Source organism: Chiloscyllium plagiosum, chromosome 28 (assembly GCF_004010195.1).
Source record: "Chiloscyllium plagiosum isolate BGI_BamShark_2017 chromosome 28, ASM401019v2, whole genome shotgun sequence".
In the NCBI taxonomy this organism is placed as follows: domain Eukaryota; kingdom Metazoa; phylum Chordata; class Chondrichthyes; order Orectolobiformes; family Hemiscylliidae; genus Chiloscyllium; species Chiloscyllium plagiosum.
In genome coordinates, this window is record NC_057737.1 from 41,566,139 (window position 1) to 41,581,830 (window position 15,692).

At 44.7% G+C, this 15,692-nt stretch overlaps 1 protein-coding gene across 1 annotated transcript in view; it reads left to right on the top strand.

Annotated features, from left to right (window-relative positions):
• The first annotated feature begins 5,096 nt into the window (after positions 1–5,096).
• The window catches only part of orai2 (ORAI calcium release-activated calcium modulator 2), a 50,836-nt gene continuing 40,240 nt past the window's right edge, over positions 5,097–15,692 (top strand). The window contains exon 1 of the mRNA XM_043718758.1: positions 5,097–5,397. Within this exon, the coding sequence (XP_043574693.1) occupies positions 5,173–5,397 (225 nt within the window). The 5' untranslated portion in view covers positions 5,097–5,172. The remainder of the gene's footprint in view (positions 5,398–15,692) is intronic.

Genomic DNA, 15,692 nt, shown 5'->3' on the forward strand with positions numbered 1-15,692 from the left:
GGAAGCGGCAGGTACAAATCACTATAAATGCCGGAGGAAACAACACAGAAGCGCTTCACAGGAGGCTCCCAAGCACTGAGGATGTCACCTAGACAGGGGACGAAATGTCTGCAACACAAATTCCCAGCTTGGTGAACAGAACCACAACAACGAGCACCCGAGCTACAAATCTTCTCCCAAATTGTATATATAGTCACAGTAGGGTGTCATGTTAGCGATTTTTCAGCCCTCTGGGACCCTTCCTGATTCTAGTAATTCCTGAAAGGTCACCACTAACGCTCCCACTATTTCTTTATCTATCTCCCTTAGAACTCTGGGGTGCAGTCCATCTGGTCCAGCTAATTTATCCACCTTCAGGTCATTCAGTTTTTCGAGTACCTTCGCCTTGGTGATGGCCACCATACTCATCTCTGCCCCCTCACTCTCTTGAATTTTTGGAATATTACTGGTGTCTTCCACCATGAAGTAATTATTCAGTTCCTCAGCCACTTCTTTGTTCCCCACTTATACCTCTCTAGTGTCATTCTCTAATGGCTCAATGTCCACTTTTGCCTCTCTTTTGCCTTTTATATATCTAAAGAAACTCTTACATTCTTCTGAAATATTCCTGGCTATCTTACCCCCATACTTAATCTTCTCCCTCATTTTTTTTGTTGCCCTCTGTTGGTCTTTGTAAGCTTTCCAATGCTCTGGTTTCCCACTGCCCTTCACCACATTATATGCTTTCTCTGTTGCTTTTATGCTATCCCTGACTTCCCTCGTCAGGAGTAGTTGCCTCATCCTCCCTGTACCATGCTTCTTTTTCCTCTGAATGAATCTCTGCTATATGTCCTGAAATATTCCCAGAAACTCCTGCCATTGCGGTTCTATTGTCTTTCCTGCTGGGCTCCTTTCCCAGTCAATTCTACCCAGCTTCTCCCTCATGCCTCTGTGGTTGCCTTTATTCAGCTGTAATAACATTACCCCTGATTCTATCTTCTCCCTCTCAAATTGCATTGCAATCACATTGTGATCATTGTCTCCTAAGGGTTCCTCTATCTTGAGCTCCCTCATTAAGTCTGCCTCATTGCACAACACTAAATCCATTATTGCCTGTTCCTTAGTGGGCTCCACCAAAAGCTGCTCCTGACTACTGTTTGGTGGCCTGGACATAACTCCAACTATGTTTTTTTAACCTTTGTAGTTCCTCAGTTCTACTCACACAGATTCTACACCATCTGACCTTACTTTGTTTCTTACTATGGATTTAATTTCACTTCTTACTAATAAGGGAACCCACCCCCTCTGCCCACCTGCCTATCTTTTTGATAGTCAAAAAGCACAGCCGGTCAGGCTTCAAGCAGCAGGACAGTTGACATTTCAAACATCAGCTCTTCATCTTCCTGATGAACCAGCTATGCTTTTCCAGTGCCACACTTTTTGATTCTGATCTCCAACATCTGCAGTCCTCACTTTCTCCTATCCTTTTAATACGGTGTACATCCTTGCTCTCATTCCTGATCCCTTGCAGCCACGTATCCATGATGCCTGCTACATCATACCTGCTAATTTTGATCTGCGCCACAAGCTCATTTTCCTTATTCCTTATACTGCATGCATTCAGAAATAACACTTCAGTTTTATCTCTACATATCCAATACAGACCATTGATTTGTGCATATAGTCTAATATTGATCAATGTGCATATAGTCTAATATTGATCAATATATCCATGTCTGTATATCCAATACTGACCATTGATTTCTGTATATAGCCAATACTGCTTTTTTTATTTATTTGTGGGACTTGAGTGTCGCTGGCTGGCCAGCATTGATAGCCCATCCCTATTTGCCCTTGAGAAGTAGTGGTGAGCTGCCTTCTTGTACTGCTGCAGTCCACTTGCTGTGGGTTGACCCACAATGCCAGTAGGGAGGGAATTCTAGGATTTTGACCCAATCACTGTGAAGGAGCGGTGGTATATTTCCAAGTCAGGGTGGCGAGTGGCTTGGGGGGAACATACAAATGGTGGTGTTCCCAAGTACCTGCTGCCCATGTGGAAGTGGTCGTGGGTTTGGAAGGTGCTGTCTAAGGATCTTTGGTGAATTTCTGCAGTGCATCTTGTAGATAGTACACACTGCTGCTACTGAGCGCTGGTGGTGGAGAGAGTGGATGTCTGTAATGTGGTGCCAATCAAGCAGGTTGCTTTGTCCTGGATGGTGTCAAGCTTCTTGACTGTTGGAGCTGAACCCATCCAGGCAAGTGGGGACTATTCCGTCACACTCCTGACTTGTGCCTTGCAGATGGTGAATTGACTTTGAGGTGTCAGGAGGTGAGTTACTCGCTGCAGTATCCCTAGTCTCTGACCTGCTCTTGTAGCCATTGTGTTTATGTGGTGAGTGCAGTTGAGTTTCTGGTCAATGGTAATCCCAAGGATGTTGACAGTGGGGGCTTCGGTGATGGTAATACCGTTGAATGTCAAGGGGCAGTGGTTAGAGTGTCTCTTATTGGTGATAGTCATTGTCTGGCATTTGTGTGGCGCAAATGTTACTTGCCACTTGTCGGCCCAAGCCTGGATATTGTCCAGATCTTATTGCATTTGAGCATGGACTGCTTCAGTATCTGAGGATTCGCAAATGGTGCTGAACACTGTGCAATCATCAGCAAACATCCTCACTTCTGACCTTATGACAGAAGGAAGCAGCTGAAGATGGTTAGGTCCAGGGCACTACCGTGAGGGACTCCCGCAGACATGTCCTGGAACTGAGATGACTGACCCTCCACAACCACAAACATCTTCATTTGTGCCAGGTATGACTCTCACCAGGGGAGTGTTTGTCCCCTGATACCCATTGATCCTGTTTTGCCAGGGCTCCTTGATGCCATACTCAGTCAAATGTGGCCTTGATGTTGAGGACTGTCACTCTCACTTCACCTCTGGAATTCAGCTCTTTTGTCCATGCTTGAACCAAGGCTATAATGAGACCAGGAGCTGAGTGACCCTGGCGAAACCCAAACTGGGTATCCTAATTTCAGCACGAGCCCCCAGATGTTAGTAAGGAGGACTTTGCATGGTCACAGGGCTGTTTGCGTTTTTGCTGTTGTCTTTTCCGGTTCTAAGGTCGATGCCAGGTGGTCCGTCCGGTATAATTTATTTGTTGTGACTTTCTAGCTATTGATACAACTGAGTGGGTTGAAAGCCATGTCAGAGGGCAGTTGAGAGTCAACCACATTGCTCTGGAGTCACGTGTAGGCCAGACCAGGTAAGGATGGCAGATTTCCTTCCCTAAAGGACATTAATGAACCAGATGGGTTTTTCTGACAATTGACAATGGTTTTTAGTGAATTCAAATTCCACCATCTGCCACGGCGGGATTCGAACTCAGGTCCCCAGAATATTATTCTGGGTTTCTGGATTAATAACTGAACGATAATACCACTAGGCCATCACCTCCCTATGCTCATTTATCTTATTTCAAGTCCAATACTGACCATTGATTTCTGTATATATCCAATACTGATTATTGATCCTATATATAGTTCAATACTGACCACTTATCCTATACAGAGGAACCTTGATTATCCAAAGGACATGGGCAGGGAGTATTTTGTTCAGTTAATCGAATTCCGGATAATCAAATGCTGGATAACATAGTTGAGTTAAGCATCGAGACCTTGCAATCGTGTAGGATAATCTGATATTCGGATAATCGAATGCTGGATAATCGAGGTTCCTCTGTATATAGTCCAATACAGACCATTGATTTATGTATATATCCAATACTACCACTGATCCTATTTATAGTTTAATACTGATCATTGATCCTATATATATAGTCCAATACTGATGAGGGATCCTATATACAGTCTAATGCTGACCATTGATCCTGTGTATAGTCCAATACTGATCATTGATCCTGTATATAGTCTAATACTGATCATTGATCTGATATATTGTCCAATACTGACCATTGGTCCTATATTTATATATCCAATACTGACCATTGATTCTACATATAGTCCAATACTGACCATTGATCCTAAATATACATCTAATACTGATCATTGATCCTGGAATCTTGATCAAATGGGCCAATGGGCTGAAGAGTGGCAGATGGAGTTTAATTTAAATAAATGTGAGATGCTGCATTTTGGGAAAGCAAATCTTATCAGGACTTATACACTTAATGGTAAGGTCCTAGGGAGTGTTGCTGAACAAAGAGACCTTGGAGTGCAGGTACATAAATCCTTGAAAGTCGAGTCGCAGGTAGATAGGATAGTGAAGAAGGCATTTGGTATGCTTTCCTTTATTGGTCAGAGCATTGAGTAGAGGAGTTGTGAGGTCGTGTTGCAGCTGTATAGGATGTTGGTTAGGCCACTTTTGAAATATTGCATGCATTTCTGGTCTCCTTCCTATTGGAAGAATGTTGTGAAACTTGAAAGGGTTCAGAAAAGATTTACAAGGATGTTACCAAGGTTGGAGGATTTGAGCTATAGGGAGAGAGGCTAAATAGGCTGGGGTTGTTTTCCCTGGTGTATCGAAGGCTGAGGGGTGACCTCATAGATGTTTATAAAATCATGAGGGGCTTGGATAGAGTAAATAGACAAAGTCTTTTCCCTGGGGTGAAGGGGTCTAGAACTAGAAGGCATAGGTTTAGGGTTAGAGGGGAAAGATATAAAAAGGACCTAAGGGGCAACTTTTTCACGCAGAAGGTGGGACGTGTATGGAATGAGCTGCCCGAGGAAGTGGTGGAGGCTGGTACAATTGCAACATTTAAAAGGCATTTGGTTGAGTATATAAATAGGAAGGGTTTGGAGGGATATGGGCCAAATACTGGCAAATGGGAGTAGATTGGGTTGGGATAACCGGTCGGCATGGATAAGTGGGACCGAAGGGCCTGTTTCCGTGCTGTACATCTCTATGACTCTAATACTGATCATTGACCTATACATGGTCCAATACTGACCAACTGATGAGTTTTAATGCCAGTATCTGCTCCAACCAGGTCCCCATGAGCATGCGCAGTGGCGCCGGGGATGGGGTTGCGCTCGCCCCCTGGCTGCGGGAACGTGCAGTTCGGGAGCGCGCGCCGGCGCCGGCGCCAGAGCCCCAGGGGAGCGCGCCTTTTCCCATCGCTGATCAGCCTGAGGTCTCGCGGGTGGCGGTTGGTCTCGCAGGCTCCAGCCGGTGGAGCCATGAGCTCGGAGCGGTCAGCGCCGGCTGGTTCCCCTGCCCCTCCGTGCTCAGAGCCAGAGGCCGGGGCGGCCGATTACCGGGACTGGGTGAGGCGCAGTTACCTGGAGCTGGTCTCCTCGAACCACCACTCGGTGCAGGCTCTCTCCTGGAGGAAGCTCTACCTCAGCCGGGCCAAGCTCAAAGCATCGAGCCGCACGTCGGCTCTCCTGTCGGGCTTCGCCATGGTGAGTGCCCCCGGTGGAGAGGGGGGGTGGGAGGGGGCGGCCTAGGGTCATCACCCCCACCCCCACCCCCAGACCCCGCCCGGGATCCCCATCCGCCTCGTTAGAAACAAAAGCCGCCTGTAAATTATCACCCATTAGTGTGTGTGACACACCCAGAGCTCAGCTTCACTCAGCACTTTACCCCATCACTACAACCGGGGCTCAGGGGGTGGAGATGGGGGGGGGGCGCATGGGGCAGATGGTCCTGGCTTGTTTGGGTGGACATGGAGAAGATGGTCCTGGCACGGTTTGGGTGGGCATGGGGCAGATGGTCCTGGCACGGTTTGGGTGGACATGGAGAAGATGGTCCTGGCACGGTTTGGGTGGGCATGGGGATGATGGTCCTGGCACGGTTTGGGTGGGCATGGGGAAGATGGTCCTGGCATGGTTTGGGTGGGCATGGAGAAGATGGTCCTGGCACGGTTTGGGTGGACATGGGGAAGATGGTCCTGGCATGGTTTGGTGGGTGTAGGGAAGAGAGACAGATGTCTGGCCAAAATTTTTGTTTTGGGGACCCAGGGGTAAGATGTCTGGCCATACTTTGGGGGTAGGGGAGAGAGATGTGTAGTCACCTTCTTATGTGGGGGATGGAGAGACAGGGGTGGGGGTGTCTGGCTACATTTTGCAGATGGGTAGATGTTTGGCATATAGTTTAAGAGGAAAGGATAGTTGTTCCTTTGTATGACCGTGCAAGCTGTATCATGCAGACTTGAATGGCTGACAGGATTGCATAGTTAGGGGGAAGTATGTGGCCATATAGTTTTAGCAATAGGTGGAAGTGGGTACTGCAGATGCTGGAGATCAGAGTTAAGATTAGAATCATTCCTGATGTAGGGCATTTGCTTGAAATGTCGATTTTCCTGCTCCTTGAATGCTGCCTGACTTGCTATGCTTTTCCAGCACCACTCTAATTTTGACTCTAGTTTTAGCAATAGCTTGTCGACCATGGTTATTTGATGTCCCACATTAGATTGCTTGCATTAAATGCTCCGGTAGTCGTTATTTCACTTTGCGCTTCTGCAAATACGAAACAAAATTGTTAATTTTTTAAAAAACTATGATTTTCTGATGGTCATCTCCAGAGGAGTTGGAATGTGGTTGTTGAATAATTCATCTCTGCCTATTTGTGATTTGGTGAGTTGGTGGTGTGGCGGGTCAGCATGCCAGTTTGTGATGAATGCTGTCGATGAGTTTGATTAAGGATACCATGCTGAAGGCATACATTTTAGCCAATGCCTTATTAATTCAGCATTTTGAATTACTACACTTGGACAGTTGTGTAACCTCTCAGCCCGAGCTTTCAAAAGGCACTTGCAGCAATCTTCATTGTTATGCTACAAATGACAGTAATGTGATCAACTGGTGACATCATTTTGTGATGTATAAAATCACACAACACCACGTCTTAGTGCAACAGATTTATTTGGAAGCACTAGCTTTTGGAGCGCTGCTCCTTCATCAGGTAGCTGTGAAGCAGAACCATATGACACAGAGTTTGAGCAAATGATCATGTCATTTGCATGCCACTGTAATCTTTTGCTATAAATTTTATCTTCTGATCTTGTTTCACAACCACCTGATGAAGGGGCAGTGCTCTGAAAGCTAGTGTTTCCAAAACCTGTTGGACCATAACTCTGGTGTTGTGTGATTTTTAACTTTGTCCACCCCAGTCCAACACCGGCTCCTTACATTATGTGTATAATGTATGTAGAAGTTTGTTTCCTTGGACTGGATATTGTGTGTTTCGGGTCAGATGACTGGCCAATAACCCTCCCTCCTATTGCCATTATACAGAGGGTAAGTGGATGCTGATCTTTGGTGGAGGATGAGCTTTGTCCATTGGGATATCCCTTGTGAAGATGTTAGCCCCCTTCTTTTGACTCCCCTTACCGAAATCCATCTGATTTGTGTCAGAGTCTGTATAGCCTTTGTCGTCCTGTCTGCAGTTTTGGCAGTGCCTCCTGCAGAACTGTGGCTCCATGGGGACTATCGCAAATCAGCTGGCAGCTCCATAGATCAGCAGCTATCCCATTATCCATCAATTTATCCACTATAGTGTTATGGCTGGAAGTTAGATATCTTCTGGGCTTATTGGTTGGCTGCTGACCTTTTCTTTCCTTCTTTCCTTCTGCTGCCAGTTATGTAACTCTAAGATTTACCAGAGCTCTGTGTGACGTCGCTTAATCTGTTATCAATATTACTATCTCCTCTACAGGTGCAACTTCCCAACTAGCAAATTAAAAATCTATTTAAAGATTACATGTTATGTCTGTTTTTTGCTTTTGAATTATTCAGCGCTTTGAATTTAACAATGCAGCTAAGAAAGCAAAATAGGAATTCTTTACTGAAAATTTCAAATACCTTATCGTTGACATAAATTTGCATAAGCAATAGACTGTAATTGAATTTGAATTTCTCCAGGATTCAAATGATATGTAAAAAATTGCTGGTTGTTGGAAATCTGAAACTGAATCAACACCAGAAATGCTCAGCAAGTCAGGCACCAGCCTTAGAGCAAGGAAGATAAGGTTAACATTCCAGGCTGATGATCTTCTATCAAGTGTTAACCATGCCTACTACTTTCCACAATGCTACTTGATCTGCTCTGTGCTTCCATTGATTTCTGCCTTCACATTTTGCCTATATTTGGTCACCTTATGACTTGCACTGTTTCAGTGCCAGGAAATGAGTGATTTTCTCTGTCTGTACATCATAAAGTGTTTTAATATTGTCATTTCCAAAGTGTGGATCTGGTGCAGGTATTCCCAGTAGCAGGGTTAGGCTGCCAGCAGACCTAGTTTTAAAAAACTAGACCGTTCCCAAAGGCTTGCCTCTGCATTGAGGTTGCTTGAGAATGGCTGTGTCAGGACCATACAGTACTATCACATCATTGTTGTCATATAATTAAATTAGTCACAATGCGTACAAGAGCAGCATCAACCTCTTTCGGTGAATACAATGAGTTCCAATCTTTGCAGTGTTATTTTAGAGTCATAGAGATGTACAGCATGGAAACAGACCCTTCGGTCCAACCCGTCCATGCTGACCAGATATCCCAAACCAATCTAGTCCCACCAGCCAGCACCTGACCCATATCCCCCCAAGCCCTTCCTATTCATATACCCATACAAATGCCTCTTAAATGTTGCAATTGTACTAGCCTCCACCACTTCCTCTGGCAGCTCATTCCATACATGTACCACCCTCTGCATGAAAACATTGCCCCTTAGGTCTCTTTTATATCTTTCCCCTCTCATCCTAAACCTACGCCCTCTAGTTCTGGACTCCTTGATCCCAGGGAAAAGACTTTATCTATTTATCCTATCCATGCCCCTCATAATTTGTAAACCTCTATAAGGTCACCCCTCAGCCTCTGATGCTCCAGGGAAAACAGCCCAGCCTGTTCAGCCTCTCCCTGTAGCTCAGATCCTCCAACCCTGGTAACATCCTTGTCAATCTTTTCTGAACCCTTTCAATTTTCACAACATCTTTCCGATAGGAAGGAGACCAGAATTGCACACAATATTCCAACAGTGGCCTGACCAATGTCCTGTACAGTTGCAACATGACCTCACAACTCCTTCCTGTTTCGCTTTTCCAGCAACACATTTTCAGCTCAGATCTCCAGCATCTGCAGACCTCACTTTCTCCCAACTCCTATACTCAATACTCTGACCAATAAAGGAAAGCATACCAAAAGCCTTTTTCACTATCCTATCTACCTGCGACTCCACTTTCAAGGAGCTATGAACCTGCACTCCAAGGTCTCTTTGTTCAGCAACACTTCCTAGGACCTTACCATTAAGTGTATAAGTCCCAAAATGCAGCACCTCACATTTATCTGAATTAAACTCCATCTGCCACTTCTCAACCCATTGGCCCATCTGGTCCAGATCCTGTTGTAATCTGAGGTAACTCTCTTTGCTGTCCACTACACCTCCAGTTTTTGTGTCATCTTCAAACTTACTAACTGTACCTCTTACGCTCGCATCCAAATCATTTATGTAAATGACAAAAAGTAGAGGGTCCAGAACCGATCCTTGTGGCACTCCACGGGTCACAGGCCTCCAGTCTGAAAAACAACCCTCCACCACCACCCTCTGTTTTCTACCTTTGAGTCAGTTCTGCATCCAAATAGCTAGTTGTCCATGTATTCCATGAGATCTAACCTTGCTAATCAGTCTCCCATGGGGAACCTTGTCAAATGCCTTACTGAAGTTGGCTTATACAAAGCCCCGGTTACTTAAGTAGTGATTGGTCAGCTTCAAGTCCGTGAAAATTGTGGTGACTGATCATTTTTATGATCATCAGGCTACCTTGCTTGGTACCTAAAGTCATAGAGTTGTACAGCATGAAATACCCTCTTTGATCCAACTTGTCCATGCCAACCAGATTGTCCACATTAATTTATGATGTGGAGGAGCCAGTGTTGCACTGGGGTGGGTAAAGAAAAAAATCACACAATACCAGGTGATAGTCCAACAGGTTTATTTGGAAGCTCTAGCTTATGGAGCGGTATTCCTTCAGGTAACCGTGTGACAGGATCATAAGACACAGAATTTATAGCAAAAGATTACAGTGTCATGCAACTGAAATGATATATTGAACAAACCTAGATTGCTTTCATCTTTTTGAATGGGTTGCAGGTTTCAGTTCATTAATATGTAAATCCCAGAACTTCTTTTTAGTCACATTCTCGAGATAGCTTAAGGTTTTATTTTAAAATAAGTGACATCTCAGACAATGCATTAAAGGTGTGAAGTTAGAGTCTGTCTGTATCCCAGTTTTTTAATAAATATTTTTATTGAGAAGATGATTTTGAAGTTTTTATGAAAATATTAAAATCACTACAAACTAATATTACAATCTTGCAATATAACAACAATAATAGTAAACAAACTGCTACTCTACTCCACAAACAATTTAGGAGGAAAAACACTCTGCACAGACTACAGTTCAATAGATAACTAAATCAAAAAGAAAAGAAACCAAATTAAATCGAGTTGAACCAAGGCAAATTAAATAAATTAAATTACAACACTCAGCACAATCCCAACAAAGCTCCCCTTCACCAGGAACATCAGTAGGCATACCCATATTTGTTCAGAATTCTTCTTCCCATGGGCCCCCAGCCTGCCAGACATAGTCCCCACCGCTACCCAAAGGTCCTGACCAATATAGCCCATAGGTCTGCGTTTATTTGGTTCAAAGAGGGCTGCCACGTCCGAAAAAAGTTCAATTTTCTGGTCAACCATACTTGTAGGGAAGTCCAGGAGCATAACTAACCTGTGCCTCCCCAAGAGTCCCGGGGGATTCTCTGACACCCAGCTCATCAAGATGTTCTTCCTCACACAAAATGAAACAGTACTGAACAATTTCTTCCCATGCACGTCCAAAGAGGGGAGATTTGGCGAACCCAAGAGAAGGGATACCAGATCTACCTTGACCTCAGTTCTCAAGACCCCTTCCAAAACACTTGCTATAGCGCTTCAATACGTATGCCATGACCACAAGCAATGAGCAAGAGTACTGACATCTATTTTACATTTGGGGCACATTGGGTACACCCCGTCTTAAATTTCGCAAGCCGCTCCGGTGCCGAATAAGCCCTGTGGCGTGCCTTCAATTTCATAGCCTGCGTCCTGTTGCAAATCACAATCTTCCTTATGTTCTCTCAAATATCCTCCTACTCCTCTGATGAGATCCCCCCCTAACTAATTCCTGAGCCCAGATTCCACACAGCTGCTCGATATCCTTCGAGACACTACCTCTTCTAAATGATAGAGGGTGCTGACCGAGAGAATGCTCATGGACTGAAGTACTCTCCTCTCCATGTCCAACTTCTAGGGACTAACCACTAATGTAGTCTTTTTTCTGTATAAAGTCCCTAATCTGGAAATAACAAAAGAGGCCCCTCCTAGATAGTTCATATTTCTGGCTCAGCTGCTCAAAAGGTATCATGACCTCCCCATCAAATAAATCTCCCAAACAGGAAACTCCTCTGGACTCCCAGTGTCCAAAGCCAGAATCCATCAATCCCGGCCGGAGTTCTACCATTCCTAATATGGGAGTAAAAGGAGAAGTTTTTTGTAAATTGCCCTCACTTTGTCACATCATTCTCCATGCTTTAACTGTGTTAAGATCAATTGGATTTCTGCAGTGGTCCATAACAGTCCTCATCTTGTTCATGAACAACAGATTAATGAATGAACAGTTTGCCTGGGAGGCCTCGGTGTCCAGCCAAATTGTCTGCGGGTCCTGGCAGGCCCAGTCAGCCACATAGGATAGTAGGGAACCTAGTTGGTATTCCTTAAAGTCTGGAAAATACACCCTTCCTTCCCCTCGTCCTCTGTGGAAGCTGCAATTCGACAAGCTTAATAAGAGGCTGCCAGTGACGCCAGATAAAAGAGCCAAGCCAACTGTTAAGCCTTCGTAGTGCTTGTCTGGGCAGAATCAAAGGGAGCATTCGCATGGAATATAATAAATGAGGAAGAACATTCATTTTAAGCAGAGCTGTTCTACCCAACCAGGATATTGGAAGATCCTCCCAGCAGTGAAGGTCCTGTCTTATCTTCTCTAGCAACTGCACAAAGTTAGCTTTATATAATTGATCGAAGGCAGGGTGATAAAAATGCCTACATACAAGAAACCTCCCTGTGTCCATCTGAAAGGAAAGTGGGTTCCACCCCCAAGATCAGGTACTCTAATAAGGCCCCCAATAGGCATGGCCGCCGCTTTCATAATATTGATTTTATACTCCAAGAAAGAGCCAAATAAATTAATCACTTGTATTAAATGGGGCACAGATATCACTGGGTTAGTTAGAAAGAGGAGAACATCAGCTGCGTAAAGGATGATCTTATGCCTTCCTGATCCTACCTCTGGGGCAATTATATTGGGGTCCTTCCAGATGGCCTCTGCCACTGGCTCAATCACCAATGTAAATAGCAACAGGGAAAGGGGACACCCTTATCGGCTGCCTCTGCCAATATTAAAATTGTCAGACCGTATATAACACTGCCACCCACCTGGCAAAGACCCCTCCAAGACCAAACTGTTCCAGGACATAAAAGAGGTATGCCCACTCCACCTGTTCAAAGGCTTTCTCTGCATCCAGGGAGACTACCAAGCCCAGAATCGACCCTTGTTGGCATACCTGAACCATATTTAGCATTCTCCTAACATTATTAGAGGAACTGCGACCCCTAACAAAACCTGTCTGGTCCTCCCTTACAATGAAAGGCAAGCCTTCTCCAGCCTCAACGCCAGCATTTTCGACAAACTTTTAAAGTCCACTTTTAATAACGATATAGGCCTGTACGAAGTACAATCCTCTGGGGCTTTCCCTCTCTTGAGAATAAGAGAAGTATTTGTTTCTCTCAGAGACGGTGTGAGGCAGTCCTGACTGTACGAATAGTTGTACATATCCAACATTGGCCCGGCCAGCATGTCTATAAACTTATAAAGCTCACTCCAAAATCCTTCTGGGCCAAACGCTTTACCACTCTGGAGCTGTCTCACCGCATCCTGTATCTCTTGGATTGTCAGAGGGGCATTCAAAAGAGATGCCTGTTCTGAAGTTACACCTGGGAGATCCAAGGTCTTTAAAAAGGACTCCACCTTCGCCAATCTGTCCTCATAGCCCTCTGACCGGCACAACCCAGAGTAGGACTTCCTGAATGTTGCTTTAATCTTTTTGGGATTGCAGGTGATAGTACCAAAACACACTCTAATGGATGTGATCGATTCGGGGGCACTCTTCTTTCAGGCCAAGTATGCCAAATACCTACCCAATTTATCACCATACTCAAATAACCTCTGTTGCGCAAAGGTAATCTCCCTCTTTGCTGTCTGGATGAATGCAGCATTCAGAGCAGCCCTGAGGCCTGTAATCCGCTGCAACTCAGTTATAGACGGTCTGTCAAAGTATGCTGTCTCAGCTGCCTTCAGCCAAACCTCGAGCATAAGCTGCTGCTCTCCCTTCTACCGCTTCCGATTCACCGAGTAAGAAATAATCAAACCCCTTGCATAAGCCTTGGCAGTCTCCCAGACCACTGACGGATTATTGGCTGTACCTGAATTTATGTCCCAAAAAATTTTTAATTCCCACAAAAAATACTCGTTAACCTTGCTATCCCTCAGGAGGAAAGGATCCAAGTGCCAGTGCCGCGAGCCTGTCTCATCATCACTGGCCTTAATCTCCATGTACAATGCCACGTGATCAGAAATGGTTATGTTCCCAATTCTGCAGGGCAGTACCAATTCAAAAAGGCTGATTGGGCAAAAAATATGTCAATTCTAGTATAGCACTTATATGAGTTAGAAAAAAAGGTGAGTCCCTACTGTCAGGATGAAGACATCTCCACATACCACTAACCCCAGCTCCCTGTTCAAGTGCACCAACTGCCTGGATTGTATCCCAATCTTGAATAAGACTGATTCTATTTTCAAAACAGAAATTTATAAAATATTTCATGGATTGACTGCCTGCAGTTTGTGTACTTTTTGAGCAAAAATAGAATGCATCTGTAAATATAATTCCGCAAATGCAAATTCATCCCATAAACGTAAATGTGTGTGTGCATACATGAGAGAAAGAGTGTCTGCGTGTTCCTGTGCAGGAGTTTGTTTGTGTGTGTGTGTGTGTCATGGAGTATAAGCCGTTGAGAGTGTGTGTGTGTGCATGAGAGAGAACTTGGCTATCAGCTTCTGCTTGGCTGATAGCCAAGTTTGGAACCTATGAAGATGGCCTCAACAGGGACCTTGGGTTCATGTGAAACTAAAGGTGACTCAACCACACTACACAGACTTACGGATTGTCGCACACACTTACGGACTATCGCGCACATGTGGGTGGTACGGTGGTACAGTGGTTAGCACTGCTGCCTCACAGTGCCAGAGACCTGGGTTCAATTCTTGCCTCAGGCAACCGTCTGTGCGGAGTTTGCACATTCTCCGTGTGCCTGCGTGGGTTTTCTCCGGGTGCTCCGGTTTCCTCCCACAATCCAAAAATGTGCAGGTTAGGTGAATTGGCAATGCTAAATCGCCCGTAGACTTAGATGTAGGGGAATGGGTCTGGGTAAGTTGCTCTTCGGAGGGTCGGTGTGGACTTGTTGGGCCAAAGGGCCTGTTTCCACACTATAAGTAATCTAATCTTAAAAAAACTCTTGCGGACTGTCGCACACTCTTGCGGACTGTCGTGTGCTCTCACGCACTCTCTCATGCTCTTACAGACTCTCTCACTCCCACAGACCCTCTCTCATAAACACATACACATATCCACACTTTCACCCATGCACACACATCTCACAGGCTTATACTCCATCACACTCTCACACACTTTACTAAGCATGCACCACACACAAGCACACTCATGCGCAGTCACACTCATTCGCACACACTCATATTCTCTCTTATGCATGCGCATACATTCAAGTCTATGGGGTGAATTTGCATTTGCGGGATTATATTTGCGGATGCATTCTATATTGTTCAAAAAGAGCACAACCTGCAGATAGTCGATGCAGGCAGTCAATTCATGTAATATTTTATAAATTCAAAACTGGGATATGGACAGACTCTAACCTCACACCTTTAATGCCTTGTCTGAGCTGCAATATCACCTTTTGTTATAAAACCTTGTCATCTCAAGAATGTGACTTAAAAGAAGTTCTGAAATTTACATAGTAATGAACCAAAACTTGCAACGTTCTGTGCCCGAAACGTCAAATCTCCTGTTCCCTGGATGCTGCCTGACCTGCTGTGCTGTTCCAGCAATAAAGTTTCAACTTTGATCTCCAGCATCTGCAGACCTCACTTTCTCCACGTTCTAAAAGATGAACAACTTAACAGCAATCTAGTTTTGTTCAATATATCCTAACAGTTGCATGTAATCTTTTGCTATAAATTCTGTGCCTTAGGATCCTGTCCTGCAGTTACCTGATGAAGGAGCAGTGCTCTGAAAGCTAGTGCTTCCAGATAAATCTGTTGGGCTATAACCTGGTATTGTGAGATTTTTAACTTTGTCCACATTAATCTCCTCCTCCTGCCAGCACTTGGCCCATATCTCTCTCAACGTTTGCTATTCATATACCATCCTAGATGCCTTTTAAACTTTGTAATAATATTGCCCTCTACTACCTCCTCTGGCAGCTCATTCTAAACATGCACCACCCTCTGCATGAAAAAGTTGTTCCTTAGGTCCCTTTTAAATCTTTCCCACTCACCTTAAACCTATGCCCGCTAGTTTTGGATTC